Consider the following 18,697-nt stretch of genomic DNA (forward strand, 5'->3'; position numbering starts at 1 on the left):
TTGACATTTCTACTGCTGGTGTAGACAACATTCTGCGAATCCAACTGAAGCAACTCTTTCCCTTGTAACAGAGTTCTTCTACCGTTCGGCTTTTGGCGGCTATCCACGGTGGGTTTCGCGATGGATCCTCTATCTCTATTAATCTTCAATGCCCAATTCAAGTAACACTGTGATCCATCATCTTCTTCAAGGCATGTTTATTGAATGTCCCCCAACCTGGCGACTCACTCCTTCATGGAATCTGGGGGGTGTCCTTCGACTTTTGATTAACCCGCCTTTTGAACCAGCGGGACAAGCTACCCTACTTCATTTGATTATGAAGCTGGCCTTCCTTTTGGCCGTCGTCACTGCTCGATGAGGCTGCGAGATTAAAGCACTGTCCATTGCTGATGGCCATATTCGATGGGAACCTCTCGGGGTTCATCTAATTCCAGAGATTGGCTTTCTTACCAAGAACCAAATACCTTCATTTCAACCACCGGACATCTTCGTCCCATCCATCCGGTCATTAGCCTCATCTACCTCCGACAAAATCTGGTGTCCTATCCGGACACTCAAATGGTATCTCCACTGGACTAAGGACATCCGAAGGCAAATAACTCAATTACTCATTACATCTACTAAGCCTCACCGTGCAGTTTCCAGAGACACTATTGCCATGTGGGTGGTTCCACTATTAGGTTTGCAAATTCAGACTGGCCCACTGCTTCTGATGATCAATGTCGACACCACTTACGTGCTCACGATGTTCGGGCTGTCTCTTCCTCATGGGATTATTTCAAAGGCGTCCCGATTTCAGACATTTGTGAAGCCGCTAGTTGGCAATCCCCCTCAACATTTACCTCTTGTTATCTCTGTGATTTTTTGCAGGGGGATCATTCTTACGGACTAGCCGTGCTCAAGACGGGATTTCAGTAGCTCCAAGTGGGTGCACTCAAGACATTTTCATAGTGTGTTGTTCTTCGTGCCTACCTCATGCAGTTCTTTACTAATTTGTCATTTTTGTTCATTGCAGGCTGTACGTGACTCTTCCTGGGGTTCAGGGTTGTCAGTGCGCTCTCGCCTTCCCGCTGTCCTCTGGTTCGGCGCATATGTATTGGTAATCTGCAAAGGTTGCAGGCAGTAGACTCTCCCCCACCTAGAGTGGGACGAGTCTACTACTGCATACCTACCAGAAGACTAATCTCCCTCCCTCCTCCCCTCGCGGCCTCGGCAAACTTTACACATCAAAAGAGAGGAAGAACATGGCGCCTCCTTTGCGGGAGTCGAGCGAGTGAGGGCACACTGCCGGAGATCAAAAATTTAGCGAATGGAAGTAATGGACTAGGAAATAATGCATATGTATTGGTAATCTGGTAGGTATGCAGTAATAGACTCGTCCCCCCCCCAGGTGGGGGGATATATTTAATTTAAAGTTGAATTTGTACAAAGATTGCTGTATTCTGCTCCCGTATGTGGTAATACTCTAGACTGATTATTACAAAGTTGCCACAATAGTATAAGACTCGGTGGGTCCAAGTTGACTCTGGTTGGGTCCATGTTGGCATGAGTCCAAGTTAGTTACAGGTCCAAGTTGGCATTGGTCCGAGCTGGCATGGGTCCAAGTTGGTTTAGGTCTGAGTTGACCTGATGGAGTGAAGTGGAAATGGGGCGAAGTGACCAACAACCGATTCAGCCCAAGTTTCACAGGTTTGGGTACTCCTGTACTGACCACATTATTTCCTGTGGCGTATGAATAGTCTGTTGCCACTGCATGTGAACACGAGTGCACTGTCCCATGTATGCCACGCAAGTTACATTCCAATCCACCTTCAACGTCTCGTACTCTTTCATTTCAGAACAAATCTCACAATTATTTTGACCAGCTAAGAGTGAGATTTTAGGTTTATGCATCTTAGAGATTAATGAATAATATTGTGCATTTTCTACACATCATCAAAATTTCTCGTGTTAATGCATTTGGGCTGTAACGATGCCAGTTTACATATATCCTCACACATGCTTCATGCAGGCCTATTGTGCCTTTCTGAATATGTCATCAACCCAACACAAACACAAAATTTGACCTCATGTGCTTGCGAAATCGGCCAAGTTGCTTGTGGACAGAAATTGCCTCTTATTTCTCTTGTTTTGATTTTCGGAAGATATTGATTTCTGAGTGGCCAATCTGGTTCTTCATCACACACGTGAAGTTTCTTTTGATGTAGAAGCAAAATCTTTCTGATAAGAAAAGATACGCAATGAAAAGATGCAAAACGAACTTAGGCAGTGATATTTTTTATTTGTGGATTATGCAGAATAGGAGCTTTGTATTAGTTTTAATGTGCCATAATCTAAACTTCAGTAATAGAAATAGCAACTGTTATCTGTTGTTCTAAAGATAATTATCTTTTGACAAAGTTAATTAAAAATCGTTATTGTACTATGATCAACTGACAGTGAGTTAATGACTGGATGAATACTGGTTTTACATACATTTGAAGTAACTACAGTTGACAAAGGGTAGATCACTTGAAACCCAAAAATCAACCACCCCCTCAAAATATGGCATTTCTATAATGTACATGGAGCTGCAAAATGACCATTCAGATTTCAAGCTCATTTTGCTATGACAAGCCACGAATGTATACCAAGTAGGTACTTTTGGAACCTGTGGCTCTGTCTCTGTGTTAACGTATACATTACAGTATACATTCATTCATTCGATCACTCCTAATATTTGATATTTTGCATGCCTTCTTTCTAGGTTCGGTTTGACACTTTTCTATCATCCCCTGACAGTTTTGTCCTCTCACAGTGTCACTTGATCAACAGTCCTGCCTTGAGGTAAATATATTTTCAAGTGTAATTAATTTTGTATTTTTTGCCATGCCCGACATGTATTTTAACACTGTATACTCGGTGTATAATCAGTGTGTGCCCCCAAAAATCCCAACAAAATCCCCAAATCCAAAATTAATTAACATTTCCCTGGTGCAAATCCATCCCTGAAATAGTTGTAAATGTAATGTCTGAAAATACATTTGTATAAAAAGTGAAATTTTTCACAGCTCCCGGATGTTTTCTCTGCAGTTGTGATTGGAACCAATATAGGCTTTGTCATGTCTGGTGAAAAAAATCCTGGCATTATTCCTTTGTCAAAAAAACATTGCCCACAATGGGGTCTCCCTCATACATTTTGTACATTGGGTTTTGACGCATGCAGTGAAGCTGTTTCATTTTTTTTAAGTGTCCAAATATTTTTTTTACCAATAACAGCATCTGAAAATGTGTGTCATGTTGTAGTCTTTGCTACCAGTGGTCTGTGTAGATTGGCAAATACTATCTGGTTTTTTATGGCTAGAAATCAGGTTTCTCAGCACAGATTTTGTTTTTAATGAATTGCACTCCCGTACAAATTATATGGTCTCCTACGTGCACATACCCTTGCCCATCGTTCATATGCAGATTTCCAATGTGCCTAATTCGCTGAAAAGACTTGATTATGCATGCTGCCCCTTGACCCTCCACAATGCACTGCGATCCGGTGTTTGTGAATTGACTTCATTCCTGTAACGAAGAGTGATTTCTTGTATTTTGGTAAGAGTGCTTATTTTCATATCTCATTCTTAGCATGCTGTGTTTTTTGTTGTTCTTTTTTGCCCCTTTTTTTCTGTGAATCATATACATGTTTGGGTGTGACTTACCGTGATGCATTGTGTTGAGTATGGCTATTGAACAGGGCTGGGCAGCCCTTTGTTCTCTATGTGGTGCGTGCATACGAATAATGACGGCCCAATGCTATATGGGTCTGGCAGCGGAGCTGGTGGGCTGCCCCGCTCTTTTGTGGTGCAGTTTTGCGTTATCCAATTAGCGGCCTCGGCGAGGAGAGACCCAGTGGAGTGAATAGGCCAGGGTTGAGCGTGCTCTGCCGCAACACTACCCCGGACCTTTATCTACAAGATCGGGCTGAGCGAGCGGTACCGTAACAATGCCCTTGATCACTGATGACTACTCCATTCACCCATTCCAGGTTCTTAGGTTCTTCCTTCCGGTTCTACGACCGGATTACCGCACATAAGAAATGCAAGAAATCCCACTCTACACCCAGGCAAGATATTTCTTCAGCGGGTTTGATGACGGCAGTCCACTCTCTCGGAGATGCTGTCCATCTTAGCCAGCCGCCTTGAGTCAATCTCCACTCCCTTGGTGACTGCCCCGGATCCGGATGGCCTGTTTGAAGATCTCCTCCTTTATTCTCACACGGATTTAGTGATGTACATCAACCGCCAGGGCGGCACTCGCTTTCCTCAACTCGGCGCCCTTGCTTGGCACCTCTTCTCGTGGACGGACAATCAAGAGATCACCCTCCAAGCCATCCACATAGCGGAAACCAGCAACAGCATAGCAGTCACACTCTCTGGGGTGCCATCCGACCAACAGGGTGGATTCTTCACCCGAACGTGGTAAGCCATATCTTTGCGAGGATCGAGCATCCCCATATCAACCTCTTCACTTCCACCAACAAAACCTATCTCTCGAAGTTCTGCTCCAGGTTCCCTCACCCACGGGCATGGGCCACAGGCACCCTACAGTTCGACTGGTCGGGCCTTCTGGTGTATGTCTTTCCTTCAATATCCTCTGCATCCTGTAAAAGATAGAACAGGGCCACGTCGGGTCCTCCTCATCGCCCCGTTCTGGCCTTGCCAACCGTGGTTTCCGAGACTGACAATACTCCTGGTAGGTTGGTAGGACATTCTTCATCAACCCAAGTCAGGAGTCCTCTGTCCAGCACTGGGGGGGTCTTCACTTGCTGGACGTTGTCCAACAATCCTTCCAAGTGTCAGGCCTTTCTGCACATGCTGCGTCCATGGCGGCCCGGGGTCGATGACTGTCCACTCGTAAAATTTACAGCAGCCGACTACAACATTTTACAAGATGGTGCATTGACCATGATGTTTCTCCAACTGAAGCTCCTGTGCATTCCATCACAGACTTTTTCTTGTTTCTGTTCCACTTGGGCCTCCAGATTGCCACCGTCCGCAACTACCGGTCGGCCTTGGCAGCCGTTCACTCGGGCTTTGGCGATGGATTGACGGTCTCTGATAATGCTGCCATCCACCTTCTTCCTTGAGGAATGTTTGTCGATCATCCTTATGTCAAATGCCTCGTTCTATGCTGGGACCTTGGAAGCGTCTTACGCGTTCTTGCCGGTCCCCCTTTGAGCCACTTTCTGATGCATCTAATCTCCATCTCAGCATCAAACTGGTGTTCCTCCTTGCGGTCATTACATTGAGACGTGGTAGCGAACTGCATGCTCTATTGATTGCCGAAGGTCACATCCGCCGGGAGCCGCATGGGGTTTGCCTTATCCCAGCCATCAAGTTTGTGACTATCAAAGACGCCTACCTTGCGGCCTCTCAACATATTCTTTCCCAAGATTGCCTCACTTTCGGGAGATGACTCTGACAAGATAAGGTGTCCAGTTTGCACTCTCAAGTGGTACCTTGCCAGGACCAAGCATTGCCAAGAGTCTTAATTCCCAGCTCTTCATCACTACAACAAAACCCTTTCGTCCAGCGTCAAAGGACATTATTGCCCAATGGACGGTCTCGGCCATCTTCTTCACGAACCAAGACTGGCAGGTACAACATGACGAGATGACCCAATCTCACGTCAGGGCCCTCGATGTTCAGGCCGCTTCGGCGTCATGGTCATACTTCAGAGAAGTTCCTCTAGCAGAAATCTGCCAGGCGGCTTGCTGAAGATCCCCCTCCACCTTCACCGAGTGCTATCTGAAGGATGTTCTGCAGAGCAAAACAGCCCTTGGCACAGCGACCTTGCGCTTGGCGGTCCGGACAGTGCCCAGCACAGTCCCAGGCCGGATGGTGAATACTTAATCATAGACATTTCTTTCTTCTAGTGAGTGTTCGCTTGAGTGACGCCCACCTTTGTTCTTTTAGTAATTACATGTACACTCCCGTCGCCAACCTGCCTCCGGGGTACGGTGCCACTCTGCATATGTAGGCTGGGCAGGGGTATATGAACGCAGGAGACTCCTCCCCCACATTAGTGTGGGTCGTGTCTCTGAGTGATAATTACCCCTGCCCAGCCTTTCCCACCCATCCTTCCCCACTTTGGCTCTAGGGGTTTTCTCTGCTTTGAAGAGAAGGATGAACATGGCAGTGGGATCGCAGTGCATTGTGGAGGGTCAAGGGGCAGCATGCATAATCAAGTCTTTTCAGCAAATTGTAATAGGCACATGGGAAATGTGTATGCGTAGGCTGGGCAGGGGTAAGTATCACTAGGAGACCCGACCCACACTGATGTGGGGTCAGAGTTTACTTCACTCAAATTACCTGTAGTTACTAATGCATATATCCCTTTCATACAAAATAGAGCATGTAGTAAAAGGACTTGCTGACATCCACATAAGGTTTCCCCCTCACAGAAAAGGAGGGTTAGATTTATTTTAGTGGTAGGGAACATCATAAAGTGTATTAATAGTGTTGGGGTTGTCCATGGCCAAAGGAATAGGAACAGTGATGGAAACCATCTACAAAACTCCAGCTTAAAATAGTGTTCACAGGTCTGAAAAGTGGGTATTCTCATCAAATTTTCCTACGCAAACATAAGGGAATATCCATATTAGGTATTCAAGTTAAGTACTTGTGGGTGTGTGTATGGGGTGGTATGTACTAGCATACGTTAGTCGCGTGTGAAACGATGTTTTCTAAATGCTCCCATTTCAACATGAATCACTTTCCTAAGTTATTTTCTTACACATACAAATATTTCACAGAATTAAAGTACTGAATACTTGTCTCATCAGATGCAATCCTCGGCTCTCACGGTTCTGACTTAATATTTCAATAAAATGTTTGTGTTATATACCACCTAAACTTGGTCGCTGCATATGATTCATCGACTTGAATACTAAAAAAGTACATCACCCTGCTCCTCATAATTGACTAAATCCTTTGACCAATCAAAATGCAGCTAACATGACTAACTTGAAGCCTAAAACCAATTTCTTATAAAAGGGTCACCCCCTCATTTCAAAGAAATATTCCTTGAAAAAAGGTCAGTGTGGGGTGCACTAACCTCAGCTCCCATATTCCATGGCACGCAGACTAAGTTTTATCAATGGTCCAACTAATAGGGAATAGGAATTTGACGGAATGGAATGGGCATTAGGTAGGATGAGGTAGGAATGAGGCTACATTGTTATTAATTAAACTTAAAAAATAAAAGGGGCATTATCACAATGGAATTCTCAATGCAGTTTGGGTATGTATGTCTTGGGTCTTGTTATTGTCAGTAGTATTGTTTGAGCACATGCACCTTGGAAACCATTGGTAGGTAAGTAGAAGTACCCTTTTCAAAGTTGAAAGCTGTTACAAATACCAGATATAATAAAGCAATTGCACTGAAACAGAAAATAAAAGACGGCTAATCCACCACCATGACTAGAAACCAACACAAAAAGTATAAAAATACCAAGTACATATAGTTAAAAATGCTACATATATTGACATAGAGACAAAAAGACCTTGTACGTGACGTGGTTACGAGGGCAAAAAGCATTTAAGATAGTTACATTCCTCGTTATAAAAGTAAGTTTTCAAAATATGATTAAAAAACAATCAGGGGTTTCAGTTCCCAAAACTTACAGGTGCTTGCCAATTTGAGTTTGATAAAAGAGTTTAATTGGAAAATGACTAGGTAGGAGTGTAAGGTATCAGCAAATGTATTGTATTGGCTGCATAAGACCAACAGGGATCATGCGCCAAAGGTTGAGTCAGTACCGGTTTGCTTGCTTCCTCATTTCCTTTTGTACATTCTTTGTGGCTTTAGGCCTGGTAAGATTCAAACGAGTGGACGTCATCGAATCAAAATACTTCAGGGCCTGTTCATGCACAGACACGGTATAATCCTCCCTCTCCTGTCTGTCTGTCTCATTGATTGCCTTCAAGAAAACATGGATTTTCTCTGGATCCTTTGCCTCCCCCGGTTGATTTGCTTGCAACCAACCTGCTCTGACTTCAGCAATTTCTTCAGAGACATCTGAAGGTTACATCTGACAAGACAATGGTCTGTATCCCCATCAGCAGAATGAATCACTCTCGTGTGGAGAACTTTTTTGAGAAGGCTCCTGCTGCAGAGAATTTGGTCGAGTTCGTGCCAGTGCCATGATCTTGGGTGCTGCCAGGTGGTCTTATGGGAGAGCCGTCCAGTGAAGTAGGTGTTGGTCACACAAAGACGCTGGTCCCTGCATATCTCCAAGACACGCTGCCCATTGTTGTTCATATGCTGACACCCTGTTTGCCTAGGCAGTCTGGCCACTTAAGATACAATTACAGTAGAAAAGTGGCAGACTCTCTTGCAAGACTCCCTTCCGCATGATGACAAAACTGGAGAGAGTGTTGTCACGGTTGCCAGTGTGCTGCCTTCCTACTCCTCTCAAAATACCTTGACAATATGCCTATGAAGAGGAACTCGCCCCTTTCTCCTAATCTCGCTCTGATCACTGGATGAAGGCCTTCATGCTACGTCCAAACAGTTCTCACGAATTTCTTCCCTAGCAACCGCCACGCCCAGATCAAACACTCTGGAGGCTATGAATATTTATTAGGGCATCTAATCTAGACTTCAAGATCTCCCACTCTACAGTAAAGACTTCTTCAGTGGCCACTTCATGGATAACCTGAAAATGGAGTTGAAATGGATCGACACCACCTGCAAGTTGAGTTTTCAAGTGTCCCTCCCTCCAAACACTAACCAGTCCGTGAGTCATAGATGCTGACATTTCAAACTTCCCTCACAGCCTACAAACTCAAGCCCCTCTCAGTCCTTTGGTCCTCCGTTGCCCAGTATGACCAGTCTCCGGGCCTCCTTCCATGCTTCTACCATGCAACACTGTGGACACAGGGAAACACCTTGCACAACCCGGTCCCTACGGGGGATGGCACTGGTGACTCACAGGTTCACTCACAGCCTCCAAACCCGTCGGTGGCCATCTTCAGTCTTTTGCAATTACAAAAAGTTAGTTTGATATAGGACATTCCCATAGGTTTGTACAGCGAATGTCGGATTTTTTCCTCAACACAGTGGACATCCCATAGATTTGTACAGGGAATGTAAAAAAACAGATATTCACTGTACCAAGTAGTGGTAATGTCTGGTGTCCAATATCAAACTAACTTTACTGTCAGTGTTTTGCAGGGTTCTGGCAGGATATCGCATCAGACTGATAGGGACTTACCACCATCACTCTCGGATACACACTAGAATTCATGAGTATTCCTATGTCCGAATCGATACTTTGTCTTACTGCATCCCCCCCCCGCCACAAGGAGTCCAAGAATAGATGCTCTCCTATGCAGACAAGTAATCGTAAATGCCCCACCCAGCGGTAAGGACCGATGGTTTCAGTCAACCTTCTTTCTCAGATCAAAAATGGAACCAGGCAAATGGCAACCGATCATCAATCTCAAGCCACTGATCAAATTCATCTGCCCCCAACAAAAATCCACACGGAGAGGCTACGGTCAGTAACAATCTTTCCCCACCCCATCCTCAGCAATATTGATCAATCTGGAGGATGTATACCCCCACATGCTGATACATCCTCAAGACTGTAAGTTCCTCCGATTTACATACGACAGAGAGGACCTTCAAATTTTCTGCCTCATTCAGTCTGTCAATCTCCCCTGGGCCTTCACTTGGGCAACAAAAGTGATCACTTCTCATATCTGCCAACTGGATGTCATACTACTCTGTGGATGGAACCCAGAACAAGGCCAAAATGTCTACCTGCCTCACCTATGGCTTAACTATTCCTCTGGGCTTCACTCACCAGGCACAAAAACTCTAGACCTATCTTATCACAGAATCCAATTTACCTTGGTGCAATACTCGACCTTTGGCAGGGCATGATTAGTCCAACTGCCAATCGCATTGTAAATCTCCAGGTATGCATTATGCCGTTCATGGCCTGCCGGTCTGCATCGGCTCGCTCCTAGCAACACCTCATTGGTCTAATATCCAGCATGACAGACGTAGTTCAGTGGTGTCTGCTCTGCATGAGCCCACTAAGCCCACTTTCATCCCAATGCCATCGACATCCTGGTTCCCATAACAACTACCTACAGATCAGAACCGGAGGTCACAATCACCAATGCATCTCAGTTGGGGAGCCTCTCCTCACCCTAACAAATATCAGGAATCTTGAATGGTTGAAATCAGCAAAACCTCATCAATATTTTAGAGCTCCAAGCAGTGCCCAACAATCTGTCACCTTCGGACAAGTGTCCATGCAAGATCATCAGAATTTGACCACACAACATACATCAACCATTAACGATCACTCCTCTGTTGATCCTCGCTCGTTCACTTACAAGTTATCTGGTGCATAATCACTAACCCTCCCTACCTAGGATCCGAGCTGCTCTGCATATATAGAACTGTTCAGTAGGTTGAAAACACAGTGGAGTCCTCCCCTACAGTAACGTAGGACGAGTCCACTAGAGAAAATCTACCAAACATTCCATGCCCACCTACTCTTCCCATTCTGGCTCACATTCTCAAACACTTTCAACAAAAAAGGAAGAACATGGCAACGGCGCTGCAATGCATTGTGGTGGGAGAGTGCGCATTAGAGTTGATCGTTTTTAGCGAATGGCAAAAAGGCCCTTTGGAAACTTGCATATATATGATTGGGTAGGTATTCTCTATAGCAGACACGATCAACATTATTGTTGGGGAGAAATTACACTTTTGAAGCACCTCACATTGAAAAAGGATTATGGCTTTTTAATGTTTTCCTTTTTTAATACATTCTGGTTGTTGAGAAAGCCAAAAAGTTGTCATGTTCTGCCTCATTTTTCTCACGAAAACTGGGGAGGAAATATACATATACCCCCCACCTGCATAAAGCAACTGATACACCCAAAAGGACCAGGACAACTACTTCTTGCTTGTTCATAGACATTAGTGTATCGTTTTGCTTTGCCAAGAGTCCCATTTCCATGTTGTGTCCTCCACTGTGACTTTATTGGAAAGGTTCAAACAAGTTGTTCCTCTTTATTTACATATAGGCAACCAGCTTAGCAGACGTGGCTCATTTAAACAACAGACATATATGGTAGTTTGTATAAAATGGGACCACAGTTTTCTTTGACCTGGTAAAAAACACTGCCTTTTTCAACAGCTCCAGCACACAACATTGCACTGTAGTGCAATGCCGGTATTAATTGTGGTGATCCATAAACATAGAGCCAGTTATATGGGACTCCTACCAGCCAAGCAAATGGAAAGCACACAGAGTTTTTCCAGTCCATTCAGTTTAACTTTACATGAAAATGAACACCACAAATCCCAGATAGTCACCACAACATCATAAAAACATCAGTTTAAAACTTAACCAGCAACCACAAAATGCATTGCAAGATTTCAGGGTACAAATAAAAAAATGCAGCTTTCTGTGAGATGCCAAATTTCAACTCATGTGCACAGTGGACAGGAATAAAGGGCACCTATTAGCTTTTAATTTTATATTCTTCCTTCAGAGAGGAGATTGTAAGAAGAGGCACTGAGCTGGTTTGCGGAGCATATCAGTTTTTATTTGACTGTATCAACAACGCTGCAAATGGTTATGTGGATCCAAAGAATATTGTTGTAAGAACACCGGAACAGGTCAGAGTATTGCTTCTTTAACAACCTTAAGTTTGAAACCTGTTTTTGCCAGAATTGATACAGCTACTGAAGCTGTATTTAAAGAAATTATGTACATGTATGTGCAAAGGTGAGTTTGGATTTCAAACGAAACAGGCTTGATGAGCAATTATCCCTTGGTTCAGATTTGTAATGAAATCAATAAATTTTCCTAAAGAAATGATTCTGCCAGTTTCAACACTATTGAACCCATTCATGAATATGTTGGAAGTTATGCGAATTTAAGCACATTTGAGATACATAACTTTAAGATAACTGGGATATATGCAAGTATTTAGGATATATGTAAGGTTAATTACAGAGTACAAATTCAACAAAAGTAGCTTTATGAATATTATGTGTTAATGAAAAAGTAAAAACATAAACATATATGTATGTATAAAAATGCATCTTCACGGCTTTTTTGAAGTGTTACCAAATGCATTTGGCAATAAAATACTTATATATATGCTGAATGATCATCTGAAAATGTTCATCGTATCCCATTTATCATTACTGGGTTCTTTAATGAATGAAGTAACCAGAAGAGTAACATTTATCCAACAGATTCACTGTTTGAATGTTTGTTAATGTTACAATTTTGACAATGTCTTGGCATAAGCATACAGATTGGAAAGCATTTGCATGAAAATATTTTATCATTTGAATGTCACTCTTAATAAATGTGAAAATGTTTGAGTTGTAAGCATGATCACAATATCCAAGACCAAAATCAAGATCTTGAGGTCTGAGACATAGTATGAAACCAAGAGATTCAAGAACAACGCTTGGTTTGAAACTCCAATCAAAACTAGTTTTGTGATGAATTACAAAATATAAAAAGTAAGTAGAATGCTCAAGTTCACATGGGTAGTAGCATGTGTAAAAGCTGCAAGTTTTCTGGGGAAAGTTAGGTTATCAGATTGCAAGACGAAAGAGTAATTTTAAAATATCCTCTTTTATCACAGTATCTAAAAAACATTAATGTAAGAAATTTTCATTGGGTAATTGAGGAAAAATCGATATGTATCCGTTTGAGTACCAGAACGAATTGGAGTACATCGAATTTATCATTGATATTTTAACGAGTGTATAGTTCAGTGGTCGGGGCTGGAATTTTGAATAAGGTGTTGGTGCTTGATTTGTCCTGAATAGATGCGTGATTTTCACTTTCCTTTGTGTGGGTGTGCGTGTTTTCTTGTCTGGCGAGCACCAGAAGCAATTGTTGATGGCGATTTAGAATTTTTCATTTAGTTGGACTGTAAAGTGTGAATTTACCATGAGGGTTGTGAATTTTAATCTTAAGCGAAATGCCATGTGAATAAACAAGTCGGGTCCAAGCTGGTTGCTGAAGCTCGCACATTACCCAAATCGATAAGTTTGAATATTTATTTTAGGGGCAATGTCGGAGCAAAGTAAGAAAAAAATGCTCACCAGTTTGCTCCGGTGCTGAATTTTCGGCCCCACTGGGCCTTCATTGGAGCTGGTGGTTTGAGTGCAGAAAAGTCTACAATTTCAACTCAGTCCCGACCCCCCAGCTGAAAAACACAGACAAATGATAAATATAGGGGCAATAATTAACTGAATAACTAGGTAAACGTATCGTAGCATTTGCTAACTTTTAATTTACAACGAATTAAAAAATGCGTTAGCCTAGTTCCAGCATTTTTAAACAAATTATTAAATTATAACGAGTACGATATAGGTCCAGCGTTTCGTTTAGCTCAAATTTTCCTTGTCTTAATCACACAAATACACGTTCTTATCGGTTAAAATCAAGTCTTTCTAAATACGTTTTATTTTTTAAATAGCGTGGGGCAGATGATCACAATGGCTTCAAATACAAACCAATATTTACTTTCCAAAAGGTCCAACACCCACTTTGTTATTCCAGACCCCGTCTTTCTCACTATGAGAGCACTGTGCGGGTTTTTATACATGCTCATTTTATCTTAAACAGGATTTAATACACCAGACTCTTAAAATTACCATCCTCTATTGCGCATCCATAATTAAAAACACACACATCAAGAGTAGCCCTGCCTCCGCCTCCTAGTGGTGGACCAGGTCCGTGTGCCGAGTTATCGGAGCTTCTGGAATCTAGCCGCAGACCGTATTTATCTTTCAGGTAGTCGGCCATTTCCACACCCGTCAAGTTTAAGTCCTTTACAACCACTCGACCCGATTCGGTATCCAATTCACCGAAAAACCTGGAGATTTCGTTGGTATTCTAACAACCCTTGCGAATATAGTTGATTGAGTTTACCTTCGACTGTTACGCTAGTTTTCTTAACTCGAGCATTGTAAAATGTTTGATGGTTTTTAACAGCTGGGTATTTGAACAAGATAAAAATGCCTTTCAAGCTTTTAATCGTTTGATCGATGTTAGTATTCCACAAGGTATCCGACTTGTTGACCGCTTGTTTTTTTCCACGAGTGAATCCAGTCAAACAGGTAGTACACGGTGCCCTTGTGTTTGGCTCGTAAAGATTGAGCCAAGTCGCGGTTGGTCACGACTTCGTATTCGAGCGTCAGGTCCGACACTGACGTACTCATGTGCGTACTCTGCGGCGGTATCTGTCCCTTTAACATCTAAGGGAATGGCGTACCTGTTCTTGAAAGCGTTGGCGATCGCTTTGGCTTTACCGTCGTTACTCGCTTCGTTGGCGTCACCTGCGCCCAGGTGCAGCTTGGCTATTTTTTTCCCTTTCTAGACCAAAATAAGCCATGTTTTCAGTCTTCGTCGAGGGCAACCAGTTGTCTTTAAACTTGTGAAAGACGTCTGCATCTCTGTAACTCACGATTTCGTTGCCTTGTAGACTGACGTTTAGTTCGCTGACCAAGTTACGTGCGACGTTGTTATACATGGTGCCGTCCAGCTCCAACTTGAAAGCGAGTTCAGCCGTACCCTGCACAATGATGTCATCTACGCCTAGCGCTTGGAACTTGACGGTGAGCGTGCTAGTGGCAGCGATAATACTGGGTTTATGTGTAATCGTCACCTCGCGCCGATCGCCTTTGACGGCTCGAGGCGTTTTCAAACAACGGCTTGGATTTAATTTCTTTGTATATTGGCTTGCCATTGTCTATTCGTTTTATTATAGACGGTTTTATATTATACGGTTTGTTTTAAAATTCCAAATATGAACGATAAAACGCAATCAACGACACACCGGGGGCAAAAAACATGTCTTCGTATTTAGTCAATTGATCTTTTTTGTGGAACGTTTCGGCTCGCATCTCCGCCAGTACGTCCTGGATCTCTAACGGAAGTTCTTGGCTCATTTTTAAATTAGAGCGTTTATAAAATAAAATGGCGAGTGCTTTAATGATGGTAGGAGGAGCTATAGTAAACGCGTTGGCGTTCACGGAATACAACTTTCTGTTTAGTAGTCTGTCTCAAAAACGCGTAGATGAAAAACGAAAGAGACAAGCCAAACAGACCTGGGAAGAAAATCCCTTTCATCTGTTGGATTTTTTTTTTAAAAAATGCATGAGGCAAGAACTCGTGAGTCAACGCGAGTTTACCAACGTAGATGAAGCCTTGCGTGTTTATTCAGAATTGACGGGGAAAAACGTGTTGCAGACGTTGCCACCTGAACCCGTGTTGTCGGATTTTTACGTGCCTTCGGAGGACCAACGCATTAGAGAGCTCGTGTGGGTTCTCGGAGGAACTGCCTTGGTCGTTTTTTTTACAAAACGGTTTGCTTAACTTGATTTTTAAACGTTTTAATTCTAAAATGGGCAAAGAATTTTCTAGATTGTTTTATAGTCCGCAAGGCTATTGGAAAGGCGAAAGCGCTGTTGATCACTTGCACAAAAAGACGGGTGCAGACAAAAGCGCGGTGAGAGGGTGGTTAAAAAACAGGCCGTGTGGCAGTTATACCTAAATACGTACCCAGGCCGATGACTTTGCAAAAGACTGTCGAACCTAGCGACACGCATCAAATGGACGTGTTGTATTTGCCTTGGGATCGTGTAAAACAACAAACGTACAAATACGCGCTGGCGGTAGTGGACGTGGCCTCAAGATACAAGGAGGCAAAACCTTTGACAAGCAAAACGGCCTACCAAGTAACCGATGCCATAAACAAATTTATAAAAGGTCTCCGTTGACTTGGCCTAAAACAGTTAAATGTAGACTGATGATCGGAATTTAAAGGCGAGTTTTAAAAAAAGTTTGTTAAAAAGGGCGTTCAGCTACAAGTAAGTGAACCGGTGTCCATCGATCGCAGGGGATCGCAGAACGGTTGAACAAAACATTGGCCGAACGACATTTTGGACATCAGTACGCGCAGGAAATATTGAACGTCGGTGAGGGAAACGTAGAATGGGTGGAGCATCTGCCCCAAGCCGTAAACCACTTAATGAAGAAAAGCCCGGTTGATAGACGCAGTTCCTGCGGAAGCCGTGAAACGCGATCAAGTGAAAACAAGCTCCAGCAGCTCCTCAGAAAAGCGAGTGGACAGAGTTGCCTCCAGACGCTGTCGCCCGATATTTTTATTATCCGGGTGAACAGGAAGGTGGCACTGTCAAGAGAGCGACTGATCCCATTTGGAGCGTGGACGTGTATTAAATTCAAAAGCGCACGAGTCAATTTAAACGAGTCAACGGCAATAAAACGGGTTCAACGCTGTATTACTTGCTCGGCGGTCCCAAGCGTTCTTTTGTGCAAGAAGAGCTTCAAGTGGAACCAGAAGACACTGAGTTTCAACTGTTTCAACGTATTGTAATAAAAGTCATACATCAACGGTTTAGATAAATCCAAGATGCAAACGCCGTAATAAATCGGTTTGTTCAGGTTCGTTTTTATTTTGTACATTTCGACAAACGAGAGATTGCATTCGGGAAAATTAAAATATTCAAATTATATTATAATATAGATTAAAAACTAACCCCGCCAACACAACAACTAGGCCAAAAAGGGCCTGAACATACTAACAAGTTAGTGAAGTTAAAAAAGGAAGACCATACTATATGGTAATAAACTAATTACAATTAAACGAGACATAGTAAAAAAAATGTAATTTAATTTTAAAAAGGTGGATTTACAAAGACAAAACTACGCATATCTTATGTAAGACTAAATCCGAAGAACAGGACTCAGAAGATGAGATAAACCAACTCCCCCCGAAAAAGAAATGTAACTGGTCAAATTACTAAGACAATTACGGAGCACTTAAGACGGTGAGGGTACACATACACCGAGCACCTTAATAATGCTAAATATAAGTGGGAATTAACGTTAACTAGGAATAAGAACACATTAACTGGAAATATATTTAACTAAAAATAAGTGGGAAAAGCATTATCTGGATTGGTCGAGCCTGTCGACCAGGGCTGGAATACAACTACTTTTATACCGATTCGTCCGACATTTGAATTTCGTAAGTTATTATTGCGGTTCTGAGGAAGCCAATGCCTGTAAGTTTTGGACTTTAGAAGGGTTTTGCCAAAATTAATTTAAACTCCGACAGCAGGTTTTCTTTGTTGGAATTGTTGCACTTTTCAGTTTCCATGTTTGATGGGTGTTGCGAGTTGATTTTATAACACATTTTACCGCATTGCAGGTAAAATTTATTATACTCAACGGAAAGGTCAGGGGTGAGTGATCCGAAGGGCTATTCCTATGCTGCTGGCGTTCTTCGGTTTCTTAAGGGTTAGTGAGTTTGCAGCGCATTCTCGGTCTAATGTGCAGGACTCGGCTTTTCACATTTCAGATCTAAGCTTCTTGCAGGGCGGAGAGGGAGTAGGCCTTATCCTCTCCTTGCGTCAGACAAAAACAAACCAGCATTGCCCCCCGCAGCTTGTCCATGTGGGCAGATGGACCGATGCTTCTCTTTGTCCGGTTCAAGCGCTCCACACGTACCTACAGTGTCGCCCACGAACGCTTGGTCCACTTTTTTGTCAAATAGACAGCCAGTCCCTTACACGCTATCAATTTGATACCGTGCACGATATGGGGCCGATGGGTCCCCCCCCACATGTCCAATCCCTCTAGACTATTGTCACCTAAACACATCCTCCCTAGAAGTCTGTAAAGAATTCCTGATATTCCGATCAAACAATCACCAACACAAAAGCGGGGGGGGGGTTCTCTCCGCCCCATATCTTATATCATATGATCAATTTAATACGGTGTTGCAAATGGTGTTAGTAGGCTGCGGTATTACCAATGCGCACTATTGATCCCACTCATTCCGTTCGGGGGCGGCTTCAACGGCCTTTGAAACGGGAGGTCCTTTCGCCGATATACAGCGCGTGGGTCGATGGCGTTCGCATGCACTGGCCACCTACCTCCTCCCCTTTTCACCGGTAAACTTCGGTGCGTGTTGAGCATTCAAGCTGTGTCCATGTAATTTGGTTTTAAGTCAGGTCCCATACATGTGAGAGTGTGCCTGGATTGTCGGAGACTCGCTGGATCGATGGGCAGCCAATAACTTAGGTGTCAATTTCCTGTTCAATGGCGGGGAAGGAGTGGAGCACGCATACACGAATTACCACAATTATTGGACAACATCAGGGAAGCGCGCATCATCGTCGTACACATTGGGACCAATGATTCAGTGCAGCTCAACTTCTTGGCGTTCCGGCAGACGCTGGTTATATTATCTGGGGGAATGCCAGGAGAGGTTTCCGAATGCAATTTTGTCCTTACTGTAACTTTGGCGTTTGGGGGCAAGGCTAGTTCTTCTGTGGGTGGCGTTACTCGCGAGTGGCAATTTACGGCCCCAGAAGAGCTCCATTATCCAAACTTTTTGTCACTCAATCGTTTTGTTCCCCGTAATGTGCCACATGGGCAGATTCAGGTTTTATTCAATATAGTCCATATATTTTGCAGTAGATTCATGGCCAGTGATGTGTCACAGCTAAGCTAATTGGATTGAAGCTGGAACTGGAAAGAAAGACCACACTGTAAATAATCCAGTGATTACAACTGTTTTATGAACACAAAAGAAAATTTAATTATCGCTTCCAATTAATTCCAATTTATTATCTAAGG

General features: G+C 43.2%; 2 protein-coding genes across 2 annotated transcripts in view; one reads left to right on the forward strand and one right to left on the reverse strand.

Annotated features, from left to right (window-relative positions):
* The window catches only part of cog6 (component of oligomeric golgi complex 6), a 204,723-nt gene extending 191,658 nt beyond the window's left edge, over positions 1-13,065 (forward strand). Inside the window, 2 exon segments of the mRNA XM_022242307.2 lie at positions 2,747-2,826; positions 11,550-13,065. Coding sequence (XP_022097999.2) covers positions 2,747-2,826; positions 11,550-11,697 — 228 coding nt within the window. The 3' untranslated portion in view covers positions 11,698-13,065.
* lipt2 (lipoyl(octanoyl) transferase 2) overlaps positions 1-18,697 on the reverse strand; it is a 447,804-nt gene that overhangs the window by 304,145 nt on the left and 124,962 nt on the right. The gene's annotated exons all lie outside the window — the stretch shown is intronic.

The sequence above is a fragment of the Acanthaster planci genome, linkage group LG14, assembly GCF_054643075.1.
Source record: "Acanthaster planci isolate LZ-2023a linkage group LG14, COTS_SCS, whole genome shotgun sequence".
Taxonomy (NCBI): domain Eukaryota; kingdom Metazoa; phylum Echinodermata; class Asteroidea; order Valvatida; family Acanthasteridae; genus Acanthaster; species Acanthaster planci.